The sequence below is a fragment of the Hyperolius riggenbachi genome, chromosome 7 (assembly GCF_040937935.1).
Source record: "Hyperolius riggenbachi isolate aHypRig1 chromosome 7, aHypRig1.pri, whole genome shotgun sequence".
NCBI classification, from domain to species: domain Eukaryota; kingdom Metazoa; phylum Chordata; class Amphibia; order Anura; family Hyperoliidae; genus Hyperolius; species Hyperolius riggenbachi.
In genome coordinates this window covers 169,647,320-169,674,825 of record NC_090652.1, presented here as the reverse complement: position 1 = coordinate 169,674,825, position 27,506 = coordinate 169,647,320, and the positions used below count along the sequence as shown (strand labels likewise).

The 27,506-nt window shown below is 44.5% G+C and overlaps 1 protein-coding gene across 1 annotated transcript in view; it reads left to right on the top strand.

The window, feature by feature from the left end:
* PDAP1 (PDGFA associated protein 1) overlaps positions 1–27,506 on the top strand; it is a 102,443-nt gene that overhangs the window by 30,852 nt on the left and 44,085 nt on the right. The window contains exon 2 of the mRNA XM_068244862.1: positions 16,607–16,698. Within this exon, the coding sequence (XP_068100963.1) occupies positions 16,607–16,698 (92 nt within the window). The remainder of the gene's footprint in view (positions 1–16,606; positions 16,699–27,506) is intronic.

The window sequence follows — 27,506 nt, the reverse complement described above, 5'->3', positions numbered from 1 at the left end:
TCTCAGTGGATTCCCTGCAGCTCTGTGGGGAGTGCATAGAGTATAGTACTACTGTGTAACAAAGTAAACCTGAGATAGATGAAATTAAAAAATTGTATACATACATGAGGCTTCCTCCAGCCTCCTTCAGGCTAATCAGTCCCTTGCTGTGCTCCTCCACCACCGGGATCTTCTGCTATGGGTCCAGGTGCTTGAGCCAGTCGGGCGTAGTGCGCATGCACACACTCTGGCGTGAGCGTACTACACCTGCGCAGCACTAGTGCGCAGGTGCAGAATGTTCTTGGCTGTGGGAGCAGAACGTGGCCAGACTGCGCTGACTGACGGAATTACGGGGAACTCATAGCAGAAGATCCAGGTGATGGAGGAGGACAGCGACTGGATTAGCCTGAAGGGGGATGGAGGAAGCCCCAGTTATGTATAAGACTTTTCTTTTCATTTGTCTCAGGTACCCCTTAATTCGTAGTCACCAAACCAAATTTTAACATATCAAATTACTTGATTTCAAGAGCAAAGGGAGTGCATACAGTCGCATAAACCAGCATCAACGCAGAATTATTTCCATCTCATTGACTGTCTCTATAAGTGACACAGCTACACATCAGGCTTTATACTTACAACAATGATGTTATTTAGTGTGTATATGTATATACTGTACAGTCACAATCAGATATGTATATCTGACTTTAAAAATACGCTTTACTAAAGCAGCGCAAGTAACAGTTTTTTGATTGGTTTATTTCATTTTTGTGGACTAAGCACAGATATTACTGTATGTATAAATTATTTATGATGACTATTATCTGAGAAATAGAACATTTTATCATATTTTCTATTTTAATCACAGTTTAAATTCATTAGGAGTCGGAGTTGGTGCATTTTCTCCCAACACCGGGTTACAGTGTTCTCCCCAGGCTCTTTTAGCTGAGTGCTCCACCCGGCTAGTTTTGGTGACCACCCGGCTGTCATCGGCTCACCTCCTTCTATACTATAAGCAGAGTTGTGCAGAGGAGCACCAGCTCTGCATTCTATCATCTTGCCCTACCCGGCTACTTTTTTATGCCACCCAGCTACTTTTTCATGCCACTCGGCTGGAAAAAAATTCTGGGGAGAACACTGTCGGGTACCCAAATATTGCTCCGACTCCACAGCCCTGCCATTCATTATGATGAATATGATGGTAAGCCAGGAGTGACGCGCAGAGCCACGGGGGTTTGCACTGCATGGAAACGAGCCCTAACTGTCTCTGACTATGTGCTTTGACACTGATGGCATTGCTGTTTTGAGTGATCGAAACACATGCACCCACATATAAGCCGGCAACCACATGCGGATTGCAGACGGAGCCAAGGGCAGACATGTACAGGTAAAGCATACTGAGGGGCACATTTTACATAAGGGGTACAATGTGGGGGGGGCAGCAAGATGGCAAATGCAGCGTCACAAAGCCAATTCCTGAGAGGTTTCATGCTGAAATCTATTGGAAATCAGCCTGCGATGTATGAGCAGACAACAGATCTCTCTCCGATCTGAGAGAGATCGGTCTCTTGTTCGATCTGCCCATACATCATCTGATGTATGGGCACCATTTGAATTGTTGACTTGTACAAGAGCCTTTCACCAGATGCTGCATTGAAAAGGAAAGTGAATACCCTCGCAAATAGCATTGTACTCTTACCTTTTGTTTGCGCGGGGAAGGGCCCTTTCCACCGAAAATCACTATTTTTCTATTTTTACACCTCATGACTTTCTGTTCATCTGCAGTGTGTGGTAGGAATATATAGTACAGACCAAAAGTTTGGACACACCTTCTCATTAAAAGAGTTTTCTTTATTTTCATGACTATGAACATTGTAGATTCACACTGAAGGCATCCAAACTATGAATTATCACATGTGGAAGTATAGTACATAACCAAAAAGTGTGACACAACTGAAAATATGTCATATTCTAGGTTCTTCAAGGTAGCCACCTTTTGCTTTGATTACTGCTTTATTATTATTATTTATTGTATTTATAAAGTGCCAACATATTATGCAGCGCTGAACATAAATTTAGGTTACAGACAATATTTAGGGGTGACATACAGCAATATGACAATACAAGAAAACCAGATCACACAGCACAGTATGAGCATAAGGTAATGCTTAGTCAGTCACTGGATGGAGCATGGAGATTAGGCAAGTTAGGTTCACTCAAGTGCATAGCATGGGTGCACAGTAGTGGAGGTGCATGATCAGGTAGGACACGATGAGGAGGAGGACTCTGCCCAAAGGCTTACAATCTAGAAGGAGAGGTAGGGACCAGAGTTCCGTTGTGGGTTTAGAGCACTTGTGAGGGGTGGTAGGCCAGAGTGAAAAGGTGAGTTTTGAGGGCCTTCCTGAAGCTGTTGAAGGAGGGGGCTGCCCTAATGGGTGGAGGTAGAAAGTTCCAGAGTGTTGGAGCAACTCTTGAGAAGTCCCTGAGGCGTGCATGGGACTGTGTGATGGGGGGGGGGCGGCAGTCAGGCGAAGTTCATTGCAGGAACGGAGTGAGCGGCTAGGTGTGTACCTCCTGAATAAGATCAGAAATATAGGTTGGACGGGTTTTGTGGATCAGACACAATATCTTTAATCTGATTCTGGACTGGATAGGAAGCCAGTGGAGGGATTCATGAAGGGGAGCCGCCCTGGTGGAGCTATGGGAGGACTGGATAATTCTGGCTGCCGCATTCATGATGGGCTGCAGTGGGGCTAATCGGGTCATAGGGAGACCAGACAGAAGGGCATTACAGTAGTCGAGGCAGGAAATTTATGAGGGCATCGATGATGAGTTTGGTGGTGGCAGAGGTCAGGAAAGGGCGAATCTTACAAATGTTACAAAGGTTGCAGGAATCTGTGAGGTTTTGGATGTGGGGAGTGAAGGAGCGTTCGGAGTCCAGGGTGACACCCAGACAGCGGGCTTGAGAGGTAGGGTGAATGGTAGTGTGGTTAACAGTGACATGCACATCTGGGAGGTTCAGGAATAGCCAGGGTGGGAAGATCTTAAAAGATCATGGGAAGATCATCACTGCTTTGCACACTCTTGGCATTCTCTTGATGAGCTTCAAGAGGTAGTCACCTGAAATGGTTTTCACTTCACAGGTGTGCTCTGTCAAGTTTAATAAGTGGGATTTCTTGCCCTATAAATGGGGTTGGGACCATCAGTTGCGTTGTAGAGGAGTCAGGTGGATACACAGCTGATAATCCTACTGAATAGACTGTTAGAATTTGTATTCTGGCAAGAAAAAAGCAGCTAAGTAAAGAAAAACGAGTGGCCATCATTACTTTAAGAAATGAAGGTCAGTCAGTCCGAAAAATTGGGAAAACTTTGAAAGTGTCCCAGTGCAGTCTCCAAAACCATCAAACGCTATAAAGAAACTGGCTCACATGCGGACCGCCCCAGGAAAGGAAGACCAAGAGTCACCTCTGCTGCAGAGGATAAGTTCATGCGAGTCACCAGCCTCACAAATCGCAGGTTAACAGCAGCTCAGATTAGAGACCAGGTCAATGCCACACAGAGTTCTAGCAGCAGACACATCTCTAAAACAACTGTTAAGAGGAGACTGTGCGAATCAGGCCTTCATGGTAGAATATCTGCTAGAAAAACCACTGCTAAGGACAGGCAACATGCAGAAGAGACTTGTTTGGGCTAAAGAACACAAGGAATGGATATTAGACCAGTGGAAATCTGTGCTTTGGTCTGATGAGTCCAAATTTGAGATCTTTGGTTCCAACCACCATGTCTTTATGCGATGCAGAAAAGGTGAATGGATGGACTCTACATGCCTGGTTCCTACCGTGAAGCTTGGAGGAGAAGGTGTGATGGTGTGGGGGTGCTTTGCTGGTGACACGGTTGGGGATTTATTCAAAATACGAATATATGAAGGCATACTGAACCAGCATGGCTACCACAGCATCTTGCAGTGGCATGCTATTCCATCTGGTTTGCGTTTAATTGGACCATCATTTAGGACAATGACCCCAAACACACCTCCAGGCTGTGTAAGGGTTATTTGACCAGATAGGAGAGTGATGGGGTGCTGCGCCAGATGACCTGGCCTACACAGTCACCAGACCTGTACCCAATCGAGATGGTTTGGGGTGAGCTGGACCGCAGAGTGAAGGCAAAAGGGCCAACAAGTGCTAAGCATCTCTGGGAATTCCTTCAAGACTGTTGGAAGACCATTTCAGGGGACTACCTCTTGAAGCTCATCAAGAGTGTGCAAAGCAGTAATCAAAGCAAAAGGTGGCTACTTTGAAGAACCTAGAATATGACATATTTTCAGTTGTTTCACACTTTTTGTTTGTTACTATACTTCCACATGTGTTAATTCATAGTTTGGATGCCTTCAATGTGAATCTACAATGTTCATAGTCATCAAAATAAAGAAAACTCTTTGAATGAGAAGGTGTGTCTAAACTTTTGGTCTGTACACACAGTGATATTTGAGAAGCAAAATGAAGTTTATTGGATTTACAGAAAGTGCGCAATAATTGTTTAAACAATATTAGACCGGTGCATAAATTTGGGCACTGTTGTCATTTTATTGATTCCAAAACCTTTAGAACTAATTATTGGAACTCAAATTTGCTTGGTAAGCTCAGTGACCCCTGACCTACATACACAGGTGAATCCAATTATGAGAGAGAGAGTATTTAAGGGGGTCAATTGTAAGTTTCCCCCCTCTTTTTATTCTCTGAAGAGTAGCAACATGGGGGTCTCAAAACAACCCTCAAATTACCTGAAGACAAAGATTGTGCACCATCATGGTTTAGGTGAAGGATACAGAAAGCTGGCTTAGAGATTTCAGCTGTCTGTTTTCACAGTTAGGAACATACTGAGGAAATGGAAGATCACAGGCTCAGTTTAAGTTAAAGGAGTCATCAGTCATATTTAAACAAAATAAACTCTACTTACCAGGGGCTTCCTCCAGCCCCAAGCTCCCAACATGTCCCTCGCCCTACCTCTGCCGTCAGCCGTTCGCCGCAGCTCCGTCCCGGTCCCCGGCGATGACGTCAGAGCGACCAGTAGCTCTGCGCCTGCGCAGTCCGCTCCGGCCCACGTTGCGGTGATTGACAGCGCCCCCGATAAGTAGCGTTTATTTTGTTTAAATATGCTTGATGACTCCTTTAAGGCTCGAAGTGGCAGACCAAGAAAAATCTCACATAGACAGAAGCGACGAATGGTGAAAACACTCAGTCAACACACAGACCAGCATCAAAGACCTACAACATCATCTTGCTGCAGATGGAATCACTGTGCATCGTTCAACCATTTGGCGCACTTTACACAAGGAGATGCTGTATGCGAGAGTGATGCAGAGGAAGCCTTTTCTCCGTCCACAGCACAAACAGCCGCTTGAGGTATGCTAAAGCACATTTGGACAAGCCAGCTTCATTTTGGAATAAGGTGCTGTGGACTGATGAAACTAAAATTGAGTTATTTGGGCGTAACAAGGTGCGTTATGCATGGAGGAAAAACGCAGCATTCCAAGAAAAACACCTGCTACCTACAGTAAAATATGGTGGAGGTTCCATTATGATATGGGGCTATGTGGCCAGTGCAGGGACTGGGAATCTTGTTAAAGTTGAGGGACACATGGATTCCACTCAGTATCAGCAATGTCCAGGAATTGGTGACAAAGCTGACGCTGCGCCGGGGGTGGATCTTTCAACAAGATAACAACCCTAAACACTGTCCAGAATTCACTAAGACATTCATGCAGAGAAATGAGTACAATGTTCTGGAATGGCCATCTCATTCACCAGACCTGAATATAATTGAAAATCTGTGGTGTGAGTTAAAGAGCTGTCCATGCTCAATAGCCATCAAGCCTGAATGAACTAGAGATGTTTTGTAAAGATGAATGGTCTAAAATACCTTCAGCCAGAATCCAGACTCTCATTAGACCCTACAGGAAGCATTTAGACGCTGTAATTTCTGCAAAAGGAGGATCTACTAAATATTGTTTTCATTTCTTTTTTGTGGTGCCCAAATGTAAATTCTGTAAATCCAATAAACTTCATTTTACTTCTCAAATATCACAGTGTGTGTCTCCTACCTATAGGATATATTTAACTGACATTTTTTATCGTAACAACCAACGATTTATTCAAGAAAATCATGACGATTAACAAGGTTGCCCAAACTTGTGTGTGCGTGTAATTTTTTTGTTAATTTTTGAAAACTCGTCCTTTTTTAATAATTTTTTGTAAATAATTGTAAGTAATTTTTTGTAAATGCGTCCTGCAAGCGTAGGAAGTACGCTTGCAGGAAGTTCAGGGAGGCTGGGAAACTGATTTTTTTTTCACAATGATCGCGCTGCTTCTCATAGAAGCAGCCGATCATTGCTGGGGGGCAGAGATCAACAAACAGGAATGGTTTTTCCCGTTCATTGATCTCCGGTGTGCAGGCAGCGGCGTGCGGGAGCGCGTACAGCGGCGGCAGTGGCAGGGGGTGCGTATATCTACGCATCGAGCAGGAAACTGAAGTCCAAAGGAGCGTAGATATCCGGTTTAGCACCGCAGTGCCGAAAATCTCATGCATCCAAGCAACGTTCACCTCCCATTCATTCGCCTATAACTTTTATTTTTTACTTCTAACTTTACTTATCACAGTGAATTGATCTATATCTTGTTTTTTCCGCCACTAATTAGGCTTTCTTTGAATAGTACATTTTGCTAAGAATTATTTTTTTCTAAATCCATTTTAACAGGAAGATTAAGAAAGAAATGAAAAAAATCATTATTTCTCAGTTTTTGGCCATTATAGTTTGAAATTAATATACGCTACCGTAATTAAAACTCATGTATTTTATTTGCCCATCTGTCCCGGTTATTACACCGTTTAAAAGATGTCCCTATCACAATTTATGGTGCCGATATTTCATTTAGAAATAAAGGTGCATTTTTTTCAATTTGCCTCACTTTTTATAAGCTTATAATTTTAAATAATATAATAACATATTCTCTTGACATGCATATTTAAAAAGTTCAGACCCTTGGGTAACTATTTATGTTGTTTATTTTTTTTTATTGTATTTTTTTTATTTGTTTTTTTTAATAAAAAAAATTGTGGGTAATTTTTGGTGTGGGAGAGAAACTGCTAATTTTAAATGTAAAATAATATATTTGTTTAATTAAAAATGTATGTGAATGCAGTTTACTATTTGGCCACAAGATGGCCACAGTGAAAAAAGTCCTGGATGCAAACGATCTCGCATCCAGGAACTAAAAAGCTGAGGAGAGGTTTCCTGGGGGCAGAAATACCGCGCTCTCTGGATAGAAAGCGTCGTTTTTTCTGCTGGGAAGTTAGATCGGTGAATGGGAATTATATTCCCATTCACTGATCGGGGGGCTAGCGGCGGGAGCGCGCCCCATCGCGCGCACCATGCGACGGGAGCAGCAGTGCCTATCTGGACGAGGAAGCTCGTCCAGATAGGACGAACTGGTTAAACTGTACCCGGGCGGCAAAATGGTTAAAGCAGGCTTAGGCTACAAAAAGATTTCCAAAGCCTTGAACATCCCACAGAGCACTGTTCAAGTGATCCTTCAGAAATGGAAGGAGTATGGCACAACTGTAAACCTACCAAGATAAGGCCGTCCACCTAAACTCACAGGACGAACAAGGAGAGCGCTGATCAGAAATGCAGTCAAGAGGCCCATGGTGACTCTGGACGAGCTGCAGAGATCTACAGCTCAGGTGGGGGAATCTGTCCATAGGACAACTATTAGTCATGCACTGCACCAAGTTGGCTTTTATGGAAGAGTGGCAAGAAGAAAGCCATTGTTAACAGAAACGCATAAAAAGTCCCATTTGCAGTTTTCCACAAGCCAAGTGGGGGACACAGCAAACATGTGGAAGAAGGTGCTCTGGTCAGATGAGACCAAAATTTAACTTTTTGGCCAAAATTCAAAACGCTATGTGTGGCGGAAAACTAACACTGCACATCACTCTGAACACACCATCCCCACTGTCAAATGTGGTGGTAGCATCATGCTCTGGAGCTGCTTCTCTTCAGCAGGGACAGGGAAGCTGGTCAGAATTGATGGGGAGATGGATGGAGCCAAATACAGGGCAATCTTGAAAGAAAACCTCTTGGAGTCTGCAAAAGAGTTGAGACTGGGGCGGAGGTTTACCTTCCAGCAGGACAAGGACCCTAAACATAAAGCCAGGGCAACAATGGGATGGTTTAAAACAAAACATATCCATGTGTTAGAATGGCCCAGTAAATGTCCACATCTAAATCCAATCGAGAATCTGTGGCAAGATCTGAAAACTGCTGTTCACAAACGCTGTCCATCTAATCTGACTGAACTGGAGCTGTTTTGCAAAGAAGAATGGGCAAGGATTGCAGTCTCTAGATGTACAAATCTGGTAGAGACATACCCTAAAAGACTGGCAGCTGTAATTGCAGCAAAAGGTGGTTCTACAAAGTATTGACTCAGGGGGCTGAATAATTACGCACACACCACTTTGCAGTTATTGATTTGTAAAAAAGGTTTGGAATAATGTATGGTTTTCTTTCCACTTCTCACGTGTACATCACCTTGTATTGGTCTTTCACGTGGAATTCCAATAAAATTGATTCATGTTTGTGGCAGTAATGTGACAAAATGTGGAAAACTTCAAGGGGGCCGAATACTTTTGCAAGCCACTGTATAATTCCACATGTGTTAATTCATAGTTTGGATGCCTTCAGTGTGAATCTACAATGTTCATAGTCATGAAAACTATTTGAATGAGAAGGTGTGTCCAATACTATTACCCCCCCCCCCCCCCCGAGTTTTCGCAACACGGAGAGAGATGTAATTCGGGGTCTGGCAGCCGCCAGAGTCCCAAATTACCGCTACGCACCCTGAACAGCATAGCATTGCTGCTATGGGGCGCCCAGTTTCGGCACTCGGCTCTCAGAGCCGTGCGCCGTAATCAGCTGATCCGAGGTGTCAGTCAGCTGGAGTCCAATCAATGAGATGAGAATGGAGGTGTTGGTTACAGCTGTCCTGCCCTATAAAAAACAGTTTTGGGTTTGCTTTCCCCAAGAAGCATTGCCTGATGTGAATGCCTCGCACAAAAGAGCTCTCAGAAGACCTACAATTAAGAATTGTTGACTTTTTCATAAAGCTAAAAAGGTTTATAAAAGTATCCCAAAGCCTTGCAGTTCATCAAATTGTCTATAAATGGCAAAAGTTCAGCACTGTTGCTACTCTCCTTAGGAGTGGCTGTCCTGTAAAGATGACTGCAAGAGCACAGCTCAGAATGCTAAGTGAGGTGAAGAAGAATCCTAGAGTGTCGACTAAAGACTTACAAACCTCTACAAATGCAAACATCCATGTTAGCGAATCTACAATACGTAACACCCTAAACAAGAATGGAATTCATGGGAGGATACCACAGTGGAAGCCACTGCTGTCCCAAAAAATTTGCTGCATGTTTAAAGTTTGCAAAACAGTACCGGATTGTTCCACAGAAGTACTGGCAAAATATTCTGTGGACAGATGAAACCAAAGTTGAATTGTTTGGCAGAAACATTCAGCACAATGGGCTCGATTCACAAAACCTCTCATACATGACATCACCTAATTGATAGGAATAACCTTTCAGCACATTTACAAGCAAAATAATCAAAGTAAATTGTTCCTGATTAACTTAATTTCAGTATTACTTTTCTTACCTTAATTATATTTTCGCACTTTGGGAGCTTAAAAAAATATAACCTAGATAAAGTGAAAAAGTTTTGTGAATTATGCCTTATGTGTGGAGGAAAAGAGACACAGCAAACCAACATCAAAACCTCATCCCAACTGTAAAATGTGGTGGGGGCATCCTGGTTTGAGGCTGCTTTGCTGCATCAGGGCCTGGACAGATTGCTATCATCGAAGGAAAAATAAATTACAAAGTTTATCAAGACATTTTGCAGGTGAATTTAACCACTTCCCGACCGCTGTATTGACAATTGGCGGCTGGGAAGTGGATCCCGCAAGGACCGCCGTATAGATAAATGGCGGCGGTCCTTGTAGGGGCTTGGGCGGAGCGATCGCGTCATCCGTGACGCGATCCTCCGCCTGTCGCCGCTCACCCGCCGCAACATCCCGCCGGCCATACGGAAGCGCCGGCGGGATGTTAACCATGCGATCGCCACATACAAAGTGTATAATACACTTAGTAATGTTTACAAAGTGTATTATACAGGCTGCCTCCTGCCCTGATGGTCCCAGTGTCCGAGGGACCACCAGGGCAGGCTGCAGCCACCCTAGTCTGCACCCAAGCACACTGATTTCCCCCCCCCGCCCCAGATCGCCCACAGCACCCCTCAGGACCCCCCCTGCACAGACCCCTGTTTGCACCCAATCACCCCCCTAATCACCCATCAATCACTCCCTGTCACTATCTGTCAATGCTATTTTTTTTATCCCCCCCCCCTCCCTGTGTACTTTATGCATCTATCCCCCTGATCACTTGTCAATCACCCGTCAATTACCCATCAATCACCCCCTGTCACTGCCACCCATCAATCTGCCCCTTGCGGGCAATCTGATCACCCACCCACACCAATAGATCGCCCGCAGATCCTCTTGCGGGCACCCGCCTACACACTCAGATTGCCCTTAGACCCCCCCTTATCAATTTGCCAGTGCAATATTTACATCTGTTCTCCCCTGTAATAACCCACTAATTACCTGTCAATCATCACCTATCAATCACCCCCTGTCACTGCCACCCATCAATCACCCCCTGTCACTGCCACCCATCAATCAGCCCCTAACCTGCCCCTTGCGGGCAATCTGATCACCCACCTACACCAATAGATCGCCCACAGATCCGACGTCCGATCACCTCCCAAGTGCAGTGTTTACATCTATTCTCTACCCTAAACACCCACTAATTACCCATCAATCACCCCCTATCACCACCTGTCACTGTTACCCATCAGATCAGACCCTAATCTGCCTCTTGCGGGCACCCAATCACCCGCCTACACGCTCAGATTGCCCTTAGACCCCCCCTTATCAATTCGCCAGTGCAATATTTACATCTGTTCTCCCCTGTAATAACCCACTGATTACCTGTCAATCACCTATCAATCACCCATCAATCACCCCCTGTCACTGCCACCCATCAATCAGCCCCTAACCTGCCCCTTGCGGGCAATCTGATCACCCACCCACACCAATAGATCACCCGCATATCCGACGTCCGATCACCTCCCAAGTGCAGTGTTTACATCTGTTCTCCACCCTAAACACCCACTAATTACCTATCAGATTAGACCCCTATCTGCCCCTAGGGCACTCAATCACCCTAGAACGCCCTCAGAACGCCCTCAGACCCCAGTCCTGATCACCTCGCCAGTGCATTGCTTGCATCTACTCCCCCCTCTAATCACACCTTGAGACACCCATCAATCACCTCCTGTCACCCCCTAGCACACCTACCCATCAGATCAGGCCCTAATTTGCCCCGTGTGGGCTCCTGATCACTCGGCCAAACCCTCAGATCCCCCTCAGACCCCCTTCCGATCACCTCCCCAGTGCATTGATTGCATCCATTTTCCCCTCTAACCACCCCCTGAGACACCCATCAATCACCTCCTGTCACCCCCTAGCACTCCTATCCATCAGATCAGGCCCAATACAACCTGTCATCTAAAAGGCCACCCTGCTAATGACCGGTTCCACAAAATTCGCCCCCTCATAGACCACCTGTCATCAACATTTGCAGATGCTTATACCCCTGAACAGTCATTTTGAGACATTTGGTTTCCAGACTACTCACGGTTTTGGGCCCGTAAAATGCCAGGGCGGTATAGGAACCCCACAAGTGACCCCATTTTAGAAAAAAAGACACCCCAAAGTATTCTGTTAGGTGTATGACGAGTTCATAGAAGATTTTATTTTTAGTCAAAAGTTAGCGGAAATTGATTTTTATTGTTTTTTTTTCACAAAGTGTCATTTTTCACTAACTTGTGACAAAAAATAAAATCTTCTATGAACTCGCCATACTCCTAACGGAATACCTTTGGGTGTCTTCTTTCTAGAATGGGGTCACTTGTGGGGTTCCTATACTGCCCTGGCATTTGAGGGGCCCTAAACCGCGAGGAGTAGTCTATTATTATTATTATTATTATTTAGTATTTATATAGCGCCGACATATTACGCAGCGCTGTACAGTGTGTGTATATATATATATATATATATATCTTGTCACTAACTGTCCCTCAAAGGAGCTCACAATAGTCTAGAAAACAAATGCCTCAAAATGACCTGTGAATAGGACGTTGGGCCCCTTAGCGCACCTAGGCTGCAAAAAAGTGTCACATGTGGTACCGCCGTACTCAGTAGAAGTAGTATAATGTGTTTTGGGGTGTATTTTTACACATACCTATGCTGGGGTGGAGAAATCTCTCTGTAAATGGACAATTGTGTGTAAAAAAAATCAAACAATTGTCATTTACAGAGATATTTCTCCCACCCAGCATGGGTATGTGTAAAAATACACCCCAAAACACATTATACTACTTCTCCTGAGTACGGCGGTACCACATGTGTGGCACTTTTTTACACCCTAAGTATGCTAAGGGGCCCAAAGTCCAATGAGTACCTTTAGGATTTCACAGGTCATTTTGAGAAATTTCGTTTCAAGACTACTCCTCACGGTTTAGGGCCCCTAAAATGCCAGGGCAGTATAGGAACCCCACAAATGACCCCATTCTAGAAAGAAGACACCCAAAGGTATTCCGTTAGGAGTATGGCGAGTTCATAGAAGATTTTAATTTTTGTCACAAGTTAGCGGAAAATGACACTTTGTGAAAAAAAAACAATTAAAATCAATTTCTGCTAACTTGTGACAAAAAAATAAAAACTTCTATGAACTCACCAAACTCCTAACGGAATACCTTGGGGTGTCTTCTTTCTAAAATGGGGTCATTTGTGGGGTTCCTATACTGCCCTGGCATTTTAGGGGCCCTAAACCGTGAGGAGTAGTCTTGAAACAAAAATGGCCTGTGAAATCCTAAAGGTACTCATTGGACTTTGGGCCCCTTAGCGCAGTTAAGGTGCAAAAAAGTGCCACACATGTGGTATTGCCGTACTCAGTAGAAGTAGTATAATGTGTTTTGGGGTGTATTTTTACACATACCCATGCTGAGTGGGAGAAAGATCTCTGTAAATGGACAATTGTGTGTAAAAAAAAAAATTAAAAAATTGTCATTTACAGAGATATTTCTCCCACCCAGCATTGGTATGTGTAAAAATACACCCCAAAACACATTATACTACTTCTACTGAGTACGGCAATACCACATGTGTGGCACTTTTTTGCAGCCTAACTGCACTAACGGGCCCAAAGTCCAATGAGCACCTTTAGGCTTTACAGGGGTGCTTACAAATTAGCACCCCCCAAAAATGTGAGGACAGTAAACACACCCCACAAATGACCCCATTTTGGAAAGTAGACACTTCAAGGTATTCAGAGAGGGGCATGGTGAGTCCGTGGCAGATTTCATTTTTTTTTTTGGTGCAAGTTAGAAGAAATGGAAACTTTGTTTTTTTGTCACAAAGTGTCATTTTCCGCTTACTTGTGACAAAGAATAATATCTTCTATGAACTCACTATGCCTCTCAGTGAATACTTTGGGATGTCTTCTTTCCAAAATGGGGTCATTTGGGGGGTATTTATACTATCCTGGAATTCTAGCCCCTCATGAAACATGACAGGGGGTCAGAAAAGTCATAGATGCTTGAAAATGGGAAAATTCACTTTTTGCACCATAGTTTGCAAACGCTATAACTTTTACCCAAACCAATAAATATAGGCTGAATGGGGTTTTTTTTAATCAAAAACATGTTTGTCCACATTTTTCGCGCTGCATGTATACAGAAATGTTACTTTATTTGAAAAATGTCAGCACAGAAAGTAAAAAAAATCATTTTTTTTGCCAAAATTCATGTCTTTTTTGATGAATATAATAAAAAGTAAAAATCGCAGGAGCAATCAAATAGCACCAAAAGAAAGCTTTATTAGTGACAAGAAAAGGAGCCAAAATTCATTTAGGTGGTAGGTTGTATGAGCGAGCAATAAACCGTGAAAGCTGCAGTGGTCTGAATGGAAAAAAAGTGCCCGGTCATTAAGGGGGGTAAAGCCCACGGTCCTCAAGTGGTTAAATGACAACTGTAGCGAGGGGTATATTCCATATGTATTTCCTTTTAAACAATACTGGTTGCCTTTTAAACAATTTGGCTGCAGTAGTGTCTGAATAACACCAGAAACTAAAGGTGCGTACACACGCACTACCGCCAGCAACGACGGGTCCGTCAGATCCTCCCGCTGGACGGACTTTCAGGCGACAGTAGCGTGTGTGTACGCACTGTCGATGGACTGATAAGGCTGTTTCTGAGTGATCCGCCTTATCAGTCTGCCGACAGTGCGTACACACGCGCTACTGTCGCTTGAAAGTCCGCCCAGCAGGAGGATCTGACGGACCCGTTGTTGGCGGCCGTAGTGCGTGTGTACGCACCTTTACATGCAGCTAATCTTGTCAGATCTGACAATGTCAGACACCTGATCTGCTGCATGCTTGTTCAGGGTCTATGGCTAAATGTTTTAAAAGCAGACGCTCAGAAGGACAGCCAGGCAACTGGTATTGCTTAAAAGTAAATAAATATGGCAGCTTCCCCATACCTCTCACTACAGTTGTCCTTTAATGCCATCTGTCCTCCAGCTGAAGCTCAAAAGAAGATGGGTGTTGCAACAGGACAAAGACCCAAAGCATAGAAGTAAATCAACAACAGAATGGCTTAAACTGAAGAAAATACGCCTTCTGGAGTGGCCCAGTCAGAGTCCTGACCTCAACCCGATTTAGATGCTGTGGCATGACCTCAAGAAAGCGATTTACACTGGACATCCCAAGAATATTGATGAACTGAAGCAGTTCTGTGAAGAGGAATGGTCAAGAATTACTCCTGACAGTTGTGCACGTCTGATCTGCAACTACAGGAAATGTTTGGTTGAAGTTATTGCTACCAAAGGCGTTCAATCAGTTATTAAATCCAAGGGTTAACATACTTTTTCCACCTGCACTGTGAATGTTTACATGGTGTGTTCAATAAAAACATGGAAATGTAATTATTTGTGTGGTATTACTTTAAGCAGACTCTGATTTTCTATTGTTGTGACAGAAATCATATAATTCCAAAGGGTTCACATAATTTTTCTTGCTACTGTATTGATCTTGTCTGTTCCTTGCTTTTAGTGTGTCCTACAAAAGTATTAAGCCTTCCAATTGTCAGGAGGAAGTTTGCTTTGCTGTCTGCATAGAAACTGTAACTATTAACACTTCTAATGAAAAAACGAAAGGAGCAACACAGGAAAGTTCTAAGTATTATTGGTACTAGGAATATACATGTCTGTTTTCAAGCTGCATACATTTGCAAGAAACTACCATAACATTTGCTTCAACGTGGAATTATTTGCATACTTTCCTTGCAAGTTCATATTGTTACATTGGGCCTGATTCACAAAGCGGTGATAACCTTTGCACCGCTGAGTTAGCACCGATTTGTGCTCTTTATCGCGCGCAAAGTCCCGCGCGTAAAGTTTTACGCACGCAAACGCGTAATTCCGCGCGCAGCGCCCATAGGGTTTAATGGGCGCATCGCGCGGAATTACGCGTTTGCGCGCGTAAAACTTTACGTGCGGAAACGTCGCGCGAGTTTCATTTTATCATGCCTAAACTGAGTTTAGGCGTGATAAAGGGCTTTTCACAGGCGTGCAAACACTTTGCACCGCTTTGTGAATCAGGCCCATTGTGTTTACTCCATTTCCCTTTTTCTTATAAAAAAAACCTGTTAAATATAAAACATCCAGTGTTTAAAATCTGCATTAACCTGCTGAGCGCTCTGGACGAGCTGAGCTCGTCCAGAGACGCCGGAGGCTGCCGCTCAGGCCCTGCTGGGCCGATTTTAAACGAAATAAAAAGGAGCACACGCAGCCGGCACTTTGCCAGCCGCGTGTGCTACCTGATCGCCAGCGCAGCGATGCGCCGCATGCAGCGGCGAAAGAGGGTCCCCCCAGCCGCCCGAGCCCAGCACGGCCGGACCAAACCGTTTCGGCCAGCGCTAAGGGCTGGATCGGAGGCGGCTGACGTCAGGACGTCGGCTGACGTCCATGACGTCACTCCGCACGTCGCCATGGCGACGAGAAAAGCAAAACAAGAAGCCTCCGCGATCAGAAGTGCGGATTAGGAGCGCCCTCTAGTGGGCTTTCATGCAGCCAACTTTGAGTTGGCTGCATGATATAGTTTTTTTTTAATTAAAAAAAAAACGTCCGATCGCCAGCCTGGCGATCTTAATAGAACGCCAGGCAGGTTAATGGGGAAAGGGATACATATTTTTTCACATCATAGTATCTGCCTAGTGTGCCGCTCTGAAAAACAGTGCTAAGTAATACGGTGTCCTTATTTTATCGTTATTAGTTTGCCTAATTGTTCTACTATGCTGCTGATTTGTGTGTTGTGGTGTTTTGTTGTTTTTTTAATGGACTGAAGGTTTTACCTGATATTCTGTATATTTTAACCCTTGTAATTTGTGCAGGAAGAAAGGGAGGTCACAAAGGTCGGGTGAGGCAGTACACAAGTCCAGAAGAAATAGATGCTCAGATTAAAGCTGAACATGAAAAAGCTCGGGTATGTCTGTAGTAAAATGAATTAAATTGATGTTTTTTTGGCTTTAACCTTGTGTAAAAGATAAGCAGAGTTGTATGTCACTATATACAGTCAGGTCCATAAATATTGGGACATCAACACATTTCTAACATTTTTGGTTCTATACACAACCACAATGGATTTGAAATGAAACGAACGTGACATGCTTTAACTGCAGACTGTCAACTTTTAATTTGAGGGTATTTACATCCAAATCAGGTGAACTGTGTAGGAATTACAACAGTTTGCATATGTGCTTCCCACTTGTAAAGGGACCAAAAGTAATGGGACAGAATAATAATCATAAATCAAACTTTCACTTTTTAATACTTGGTGTAAATACTTTGCAGTGAATTACAGCCTGAAGTCTTGAACGCATAGACCTCACCAGACACTGGGTTTCATCCTTGGTGATGCCCTGCCAGACCTCTACTGCAACTGTCTTTGGTTCCTGCTTGTTCTTGGGGCATTTGCCCTTCAGTTTTGTCTTCAGCAAGTGAAATGCATGCTCAATCAGATTCAGGTTAGGTGATTGACTTGGCCAATGCATACAATTCCACTTCTTTCCCTTCAAAAACTCTCTGGTTGCTTTTGCAGTATGCTTTGGGTCATTGTCCATCTGCACTGTGAAGTGCTGTCCACTGAGTTCTGAAGCATTTGGTTGAATATTAGCAGATAATATTGCCCGAAACACTTCAGAATTCATCCTGCTGCTTTTGTCATAGTCAACAATCAAGAGAAGACTTCACCAGGATAAATACAGAGGGTTCACCACAAGATGTAGACCATTGGTGAGCCTCAAAAACAGGAAGGCCAAATTGCCAAACCTCATCTAAAAAGCCTTCACAGTTCTGGAACAACATCCTATGGACAGATGAGACCAAGAGCAACTTGTACCGATTGATGGGAAGAGAAAAGTGTGGAGAAGAAAAGGAACTGTTCATGATCCTAAGCAATACCACCTCGTCACTGAAGCATGGTGGTGGTAGTGACATGGCATGGGCATGTTTGTATAGCTGCCAATTGAACTGGTTCTCTTGTATTTATTGATGATACTGCTGACAAAAGCAGCAGGACAATGATGAGCATGACAGCTAGACAACTTGAATTAACCCCCCTAGCGGTATGATTATTTCTGGATTTTAGGACAGGGGTCCCCAACCACCGGGCCGCTGCCCACTGCCGGTCCGTTGGCAGTTTTCCACTGGGTCGCGACGGGTCTGTCGTCTCGCCCCTCCCCCCTCTGCGGCCGCCGCTCCTGTTACCTTATGAGCGGGCGGCAGCTTCTTTTCTTATATTCCCCCGTAGCCGCTCTCCTTTTATCAGCATCTCCTATTACAGCAGCGCGTCTTGCGGCTGCTGTAAGGAGGGAAGGAAGCAAGGCAGCGGTTCCCATGGCTACCAGAAGCCGCTGCCCTGTTTCCTTCCCTCCTTACAGCAGCCGCAAGACGCGCTGCTGTAATCGGAGATTCTGCTAACAGCAGAGCGGCTACGGGGGATTATAAGAAAGGAAGCGGCCGCCCGCTCATAAGGTAACAGGAGCGGCGGCCACGGAGGTGGGAGGGGCACCACCTACCCATACTAGGGCACTATACTAGCTATATACTAGGCACTACAGGGAGTGCAGAATTATTAGGGAAATGAGTATTTTGACCACATCATCCTCTTTATGCATGTTGTCTTACTCCAAGCTGTATAGGCTCGAAAGCCTACTACCAATTAAGCATATTAGGTGATGTGCATCTCTGTAATGAGAAGGGGTGTGGTCTAATGACATCAACATCCTATATCAGGTGTGCATAATTATTAGGCAACTTCCTTTCCTTTGGCAAAATGGGTCAAAAGAATAATACAATACAATAATACAATAACATTTCTATAGCGCTTTTCTCCCATAGGACTCAAAGCGCTTAGGCTCTCTCAGATTCAGTAATTGGTAGTAGGATGAAGTATTCACACAACAAAAGTTATATTTCTGCAAATGCCAAACTGAACAGGTGGGTTTTCAGTCTGGATTTAAACACGTCCAGGGATGGAGCTGTCCTGATCTGTTGAGGTAAGGAGTTCCAAAACGTAGGGGCAGCATGACAGAAGGCTCTGGGACCAAAAGTTTCCAAATGGACTCTGGGTATGACTAGATTATTAGAACCTGTGGATCTGAGAATGCGGGGATTGCTACGCAGCTGCAACATATCTTTCATGTATTCAGGACCTAGATTATTCAGGGATTTAAATGTCAGTAGGCCGATCTTGAATAGGACCCTCCATTCTATAGGTAGCCAGTGAAGGGAGTGCAGGACTGGCGTTATGTGGCAGTGACGGTTGGTTAGCAGTCAATTGGTTGGTTAGCAGTCTGGCAGCAGTATTCTGTATCAGCTGTAGGCGGTACAAGACCTTTTTTGGAAGGCCAGTGTAGAGAGCATTACAGTAGTCCAGTTGGGATGTGATGAAGGCATGGACTAAGGTTGGCAGATCTGGGGGGATGAGGTGCTTGATTTTTGCAATGTTCTTCATGTGAAAATAGGGTGATTTCACCACAGCAGATTCGAGTTCTGAATTTTAAAGGGGAACTTCAGCCTAAACAAACATACTGTCATTAAGTTACATTAGTTATGTTAATTAGAATAGATAGGCAATATAATTTTTTACCCACCCTGTTTTAAAAGAACAGGCAAATGTTTGTGATTCATGGGGGCTGCCATCTTTGTCATGGGGGCAGCCATCTTTTTGGTTGAAAGGAGGTGACAAGGAGCAGAAGACACAGTTCCAACTGTCCTGTGTCCTGATCACCCCTCCCAGCTGCACACGCTAGGCTTCAAATGTCAAATTCAAAATGTAAAAAAAAATGTGCACCAAAACAGCAGAACGAGAGCAACAACATCAGAAATCCCATCATGCTTTGCACAGCATCAGGAGAAAAAAGCCCGGGCAGTTTTCTTCTGTGCAGCTAAAAATGAGGCTTGTATAAGAGAAACAAAGTTCTGATGCTGTTAAACTGTTAAATAAACACCAGGCCTTTTCAGTGCTGCTGAGTCGATTTTTAGTCCGGAGGTTCACTTTAAGTCCCCATCAATTAGAACTCCCAGGCTACGCACATGATTAGAGCTGCGTAGATCCGTGCCTCCTATTCTCAGTGGTGAAGACTGCAAGTTAAGTTGTTTTGTTATCATGCTCTGCCCTCCAATCATAAGGACTTCAGTTTTGTCTGCATTTAGTTTCAGCCAGTTGTCATTCATCCATTGCTGTAGTTCACGTAAGCAGGCGTTTATAGTTCGAGTTGGGTCTGTCACACCAGGCTTGAAGGAAAGATATAGTTGGGTGTCGTCTGCATAGCAGTGGTATGTCAGGCCATGTTTTTGGATTCGTTTTCCAAGCGGTATCATGTAAATCGTGAAAAGCAGGGGAGAGAGGATTGAGCCCTGGGGCACCCCAGAAGGACTTGACAGGCTCAGAAAAGTCAAAAATGGTGAGATATCTTGCAGAGGGATGCAGCACTCTTAAAATTGCAAAGCTTCTGAAGCGTGATCATCGAACAATCAAGCGTTTCATTCAAAATAGTCAACGGTCGCAAGAAGCGTGTGGAAAAACGAAGGCGCAAAATTACTGCCCATGAACTGAGAAAAGTCAAGCGTGCAGCTGCCAAGATGCCACTTGCCACCAGTTTGGCCATATTTCAGAGCTGCAACATCACTGGAGTGCCCAAAAGCACAAGGTGTGCAATACTCAGAGACATGGCCAAGGTAAGAAAGGCTGAACGACGACCACCACTGAACAAGACACACAAGCTGAAACGTCCAGACTGGGCCAAGAAATATCTCAAGACTGATTTTTCTAAGGTTTTATGGACTGATGAAATGAGAGTGAGTCTTGATGGGCCAGATGGGTGGGCCCGTGGCTAGATTGGTAAAGGGCAGAGAGCTCCAGTCCGACTCAGACTCCAGCAAGGTGGAGGTGGAGTACTTGTTGGGCTGGTATCATCAAAGATGAGCTTGTGGGGCCTTTTCGGGTTGAGGATGGAGTCAAGCTCAACTCCCAGTCCTACTGCCAGTTTCTGGAAGACACCTTCTTCAAGCAGTGGTACAGGAAGAAGTCTGCATCCTTCAAGAAAAACATGATTTTCATGCAGGACAATGCTCCATCACACGCGTCCAAGTACTCCACAGCGTGGCCGGCAAGAAAGGGTATACAAGAAGAAAAACTAATGACATGGCCTCCTTGTTCACCAGATCTGAACCCCCATTGAGAACCTGTGGTCCATTATAAAATGTGAGATTTACAAGGAGGGAAAACAGTACACCTCTCTGAACAGTGTCTGGGAGGCTGTGGTTGCTGCTGCACGCAATGTTGATGGTGAACTAGGGCTGCATGATTTTAGGAAAAAATTGAAATTGCGATTTTATTTTATTTTTTTATTTTTTATTTTTTTCTCAAATTGCGATTTCGATTTTCTTCATGATTTTCTTCAAATTGAGCTTTAGCACTAAATTCACACTGCCCCCAGTATAGTTTAGCCAGGTAAGCGCCTCCAGTATAGTTGCCCCAGTATAAGATCCTGCTATAAATAAAGAACATTTTGGTGACAATTGAGGCAGACTGTGTACGAGAAAACTTGTTAATCTGGCCACAGAGCTTCCAGCAGGGTAATAGTTAAAGTGCAGAGTATCATAAATAACAGTGTGAGAAGGCTGAGGAATGTGAGAAGGGCAATGAGGGGTAGGAGTGGGTGATCTATTACCTGCAGACCATCACCCGCAGCATCGAGACAGAACACCAGCGCTGCGGCATTAAGGAGGTGTAGGGAGAGGGACAGAAAACCATCACTGCTTCTATAAGCAAGTGCGCAGAGAGGGAGACATCTGTGTACAGAGCACAGAAGTAGGGCTCAGGGGTGCCAGGACAGGAAAGAGTTCGGAGCCCCTCCTTCTAATAGTCTAACCTTACAGCGCTGCCTTTCCTCCTGGCTAGCTCTCATCACTTTCAGCAGCTGCTGTTAACGCGCTGGCTCTGCCTCTTTCCCTCCCGGCAGTTCCTGGGGCCAGCTGATGAAAATATAATCATGCATCACTGCGCCCTCCATGTTGTTGGAAGGGGGAGGCGTGGCAGAAGCTAGGACTAGCAGTGAATATTTATGAGTGTTAATGAGCCGGGCACTCATAAATACAATCATAAATATTCACTGCTAGTCACGGCTTCTGCCAATCAGTGGCTCCCAAAACCGAAGCTACTGTCGATCCTGAAATCTGCTGCACGTGAATCGCGGTTTCGGTTTAAAACCGCAAAACCGTTCAGCCCTATGGTGAACAGATCAAAACACTGACAGAATCCATGGATGGCAGGCTTTTGAGTGTCCTTGCAAAGAAAGGTGACTATATTGGTCACTGATTTGTTTTTGTTTTGTTTTTGAATGTCCGAAATGTATATTTGTGAATGTTAAGATGTTGTTGGTTTCACTGGTAAAAATAAATAATTGAAATGGGTATATTTGTTTTTTTGTTAAGTTGCCTAATAATTATGCACAGTAATAGTCACCTGCACACACATATATCCCCCTAAAATGGCTAAAACTAAAAACAAACTAAAAATTACTTTCAAAAATATTCAGCTTTGATATTAATGAGTTTTTTGGGTTCATTGAGAACATGCGTGTTGTTCAATAATAAAAATTATTCCTCAAAAATACAACTTGCCTAATAATTCTGCACTCCCTGTATACTAGCTATATACTGGGCACTATACTAGCCTATATACTGGGCACTATACTAGCCTATATACTGGGCACTATACTAGCCATACTGGGCACTATACTAGCTATATACTGGGCACTATACTAGCTATAGTGGGCACTATTCTAGCCTCACTGGGCGCTATACGGGGCACTATACTAGCTATTCCCATGGCTACCAGAAGCCGCTGCCCTGTTTCCTTCCCTCCTTACAGCAGCCGCAAGACGCGCTGCTGTAATCGGAGATTCTGCTAACAGCAGAGCGGCTACGGGGGATTATAAGAAAGGAAGCGTCCGCCCGCTCATAAGGTAACAGGAGCGGCGGCCACGGAGGTGGGAGGGGCACTACCTACCCATACTGGGCACTATACTAGCTATACTGGGCACTATACTACCTATACTGGGGCACTACCTAACCATACTGGGCACTATACTAGCTATACTGGGAACTATACTAGCCATACTGGGGCACTACCTACCCATACTGGACACTATACTAGCTATACTGGGACTATACTAGCTATACTGGGCACTATGCTAGCTATAATGGGGCACTATACTAGCTATACTGGTGTACTATACTTGCCATACTGGGGCAACTTAACTCCCTATACTGGGACAACTATGCTAGCTATGCCGCCACACCCCAGCCCCCACTTCTCCTCGTAACCCGCACTGTCCACTAGGTCGCGCGCAACAGAAAGACAGCAATAGGGCAGAAAATACTTTTTCTTTTGCTAAGAGGAGAGCGGCTACGGGGGAATATAAGAAAGGAAGCGGCCGCCCACTCATAAGGTAACAGGAGCGGCGGCCACGGAGGGGGGAGGGGCACCACCTACCCATACTTGGGCACTATACTAACTATATACTGGGCACTATACTAACTATATACTGGGCACTATACTAGCTATATACTGGGCACTATACTAGCTATATACTGGGGCACTATACTAGCTATACTGGGGCACTATACTACCTATACTGGGCACTATACTAGCTATACTGGGCACTATACTAGCTATACTGGGGCACTACCTAGCCATACTGGGCACCTCACTAGCCATACTGGGCACTATACTAGCCATACTGGGGCACTACCTACCCATACTGGACACTATACTAGCTATACTGGGACTATACTAGCTATACTGGGACTATACTAGCTATACTGGGCACTATGCCAGCTATAATGGGGCACTATACTAGCTATACTGGGGTAACTATACTAGCCATACTGGGGCAACTTAACTCCCTATACTGGGGCACTATACTAGCTATACTGGGGTAACTATACTAGCCATACTGGGGCAACTTAACTCCCTATACTGGGACAACTATGCTAGCTATGCCGCCACACCCCAGCCCCCACTTCTCCTCGTAACCCGCACTGTCCACTAGGTCGCGCGCAACAGAAAGACAGCAATAGGGCAGAAAATACTTTTTCTTTTGCTAAGAGGAGAGCGGCTACGGGGGAATATAAGAAAGGAAGCGGCCGCCCACTCATAAGGTAACAGGAGCGGCGGCCACGGAGGGGGGAGGGGCACCACCTACCCATACTTGGGCACTATACTAACTATATACTGGGCACTATACTAACTATATACTGGGCACTATACTAGCTATATACTGGGCACTATACTAGCTATATACTGGGGCACTATACTAGCTATACTGGGGCACTATACTACCTATACTGGGCACTATACTAGCTATACTGGGCACTATACTAGCTATACTGGGGCACTACCTAGCCATACTGGGCACCTCACTAGCCATACTGGGCACTATACTAGCCATACTGGGGCACTACCTACCCATACTGGACACTATACTAGCTATACTGGGACTATACTAGCTATACTGGGACTATACTAGCTATACTGGGCACTATGCCAGCTATAATGGGGCACTATACTAGCTATACTGGGGTAACTATACTAGCCATACTGGGGCAACTTAACTCCCTATACTGGGGCACTATACTAGCTATACTGGGGTAACTATACTAGCCATACTGGGGCAACTTAACTCCCTATACTGGGACAACTATGCTAGCTATGCCGCCACACCCCAGCCCCCACTTCTCCTCGTAACCCGCACTGTCCACTAGGTCGCGCGCAACAGAAAGACAGCAATAGGGCAGAAAATACTTTTTCTTTTGCTAAGAGGAGAGCGGCTACGGGGGAATATAAGAAAGGAAGCGGCCGCCCGCTCATAAGGTAACAGGAGCGGCGGCCACGGAGGGGGGAGGGGCACCACCTACCCATACTAGGGCACTATACTAACTATATACTGGGCACTATACTAGCTATATACTGGGCACTATACTAGCCATACTTGGCACTATACTAGCTATATACTGGGCACTATACTAGCTATATACTGGGCACTATACTAGCTATATACGGGGCACTATACTAGCTATATACGGGGCACTATACTGGGGCACTATACTAGCTATACTGGGGCATTATACTCGCTATACTGGGGCACTATACTAGCTATACTGGGGCACTATACTAGCTATACTGGGGCACTATTCTAGCTATACTGGGGCACTATACTAGCTATACTGGGGCACTATACTAGCTATACTGTGGCACTATACTAGCTATACTGGGCACTATACTAGCTATACTGGGCACTATACTAGCTATACTGGGCACTATACTAGCTATACTGGGCACTATACTAGCTATACTGGGCACTATACTAGCTATACTGGGCACCTCACTAGCCATACTGGGCACCTCACTAGCCATACTGGGCACCTCACTAGCCATACTGGGCACCTCACTAGCCATACTGGGCACCTCACTAGCCATACTGGGCACTATACTAGCCATACTGGGGCACTACCTACCCATACTGGACGCTATTCTGGGGCTATACTAGCTATACTGGACACTGTGCTAGCTATACTGGGGCGCTATACTGGGGGACACTATACTAGCTATACTGGGGTAACTATACTAGCCATACTGGGGCAACTAAACTCCCTATACTGGGACAACTATGCTAGCTATGCCGCCGCACCCCAGCCCCCACTCCCCCTCGTAACCCGCACTGTCCACTAGGTCGCGCGCAACAGACAGTAGGGCAGAAAATACTTTTTCTTTTTTTTTTTTTTTAAATAATCTTTATTTAGAAAAAGGTCTTGAACAATACAAGGTGGAGTTTGATACCATTAACATTTTGTTCAATTGTAACATACAAGGTATAAATATTAATGCAATTGAAATTTTGTAAAATACAGCCAGATCGTGTAATACTCCTGGGCCTGTGTATACAGGGATTTAAGGCTGAACCTTCAGGCTCAGATTTAGACCTACAGGTAATATAGGTGTAAGGCTGTTTGTACATCATAGATGATGATAAATTATTGGAAGGCACTGCTAGACAGTAGCTGAAAACTTCTACTGCCCACACAATACACTTGCGCGCCCATACAATTCATTTTCGTGCACATCATAGATAATGCTTATGAGACTATAATAATAAACATAAAAACAAGAACATATCTTTAAACCAACAAGACCGCAGTGTTTCCTTAAAGGAGTTATCAGGCAAAATTAGTAAAATGAGGTTTACTCACCTTGGGCTTTCTCTAGCCCCTTGCAGCAGATTGTCCCATGCCAACCGATCTGCTCCTCGCCGCTGTCCCAGTCTCACTGCACGGTGCAGAGGCCGACCGCGGGGTTGGCCTTACTGTGCCTGCGTGAGCCGCCGCTGTTAATCATCGCCACGTGGTCCGCGGCACACTGCGCAGACGCAGAACTACTGCGGTCGGTCTCTGCACCGTGCAGCGAGACTGGGACAGCGGCAGGGAGCAGAGCGGTCGGCGTGGGACAGTCTGCTGCAAGGGGCTGGAGAAAGCCCCAGGTGAGTAAACCTAATTTTGCCTGATAACTCCTTTAAAGACACTTCCCCTAATCTACCGTTAAATCCACCTGTTAATATGGGTTACGTCTGTGTGTGACCATTTCACTCTACTCAGATTTACCTATGCAGCTAATGCTTCTATTTATATTTTTAATATCACACCAACCACCAGAGGCTATGTCCGGACTGCAGTATTCCCGGCTCTATCCAAGATTTGCCACCACCGCTTCAAATTCCTCCACCTCCCTGAACGCCGACCAGAAGTCCCACGTTTTCTTAAATATTTCTGCTCTATTTTGGGCGATAAGGGCTAGGTTCTCCATTGTGTGTATTAAGTCCATTTCCTTAACTAGTTCCTTTAGGTCAGGGGTCAAAGTTCTTTTCCAATGTCTGACTATAATACATTCGGCAGCGTTAAGGATATGTCTCAAGATTGATTTTTTTTTTTGTACATCTTGATTGACCAGTCATTGTGGTGTAATAAATAGAACTCAGCCGAAAATGGGATCTCCCCTTCCAATACATTGCTTATCAGCTTCTCTACTCCTTTCCAGAAGACTCAGATTGGGACAGGCTCATAAGATGTGTAAGAGCGTACCTTTATGTTTATCGCATCTCCAACATTTGGGGTTGTTGTCTGGGAAAATATGTTGGAGTTTAGATGGTGTCAGGTACCAAAAAGTCAGAATTATGTAATTGATTTCCTGAATTCGCATTGTTAAAGGGGCACTACAGCGAAAAACTGTAAAATGTCAAATATGTACAAACATATACAAATAAGAAGTACATTTTTTGCAGAGTAAAATGAGCCATAAATTACTTATCTCCTATGTTGCTGTCACTTGTAGTAGAAATCTGACAGAAGTGACAGGTTTTGGACTAGTCCATCTCTTTATAGGGGATTCTCAGGGATATATTTATTTTCAAAAGCACTTAGTAAATGGCAGTTGCTCTGTCCAACTGCCAAAAAAAAACTGTAGCGAACAGGGAAGCCGGCTAGCATCATCGTATAAATCATTTTTTAGGGAATATTTTTATAAAGAATAAAAGCCTTGCTGAGAATCCCCTATGAAGAGATGGACTAGTCCAAAACCTGTCACTTACAGTGGCTTGCAAAAGTATTCAGCCCCCTTGAAGTTTTCCACATTTTGTCATATTACTGCCACAAACATGAATCAATTTTATT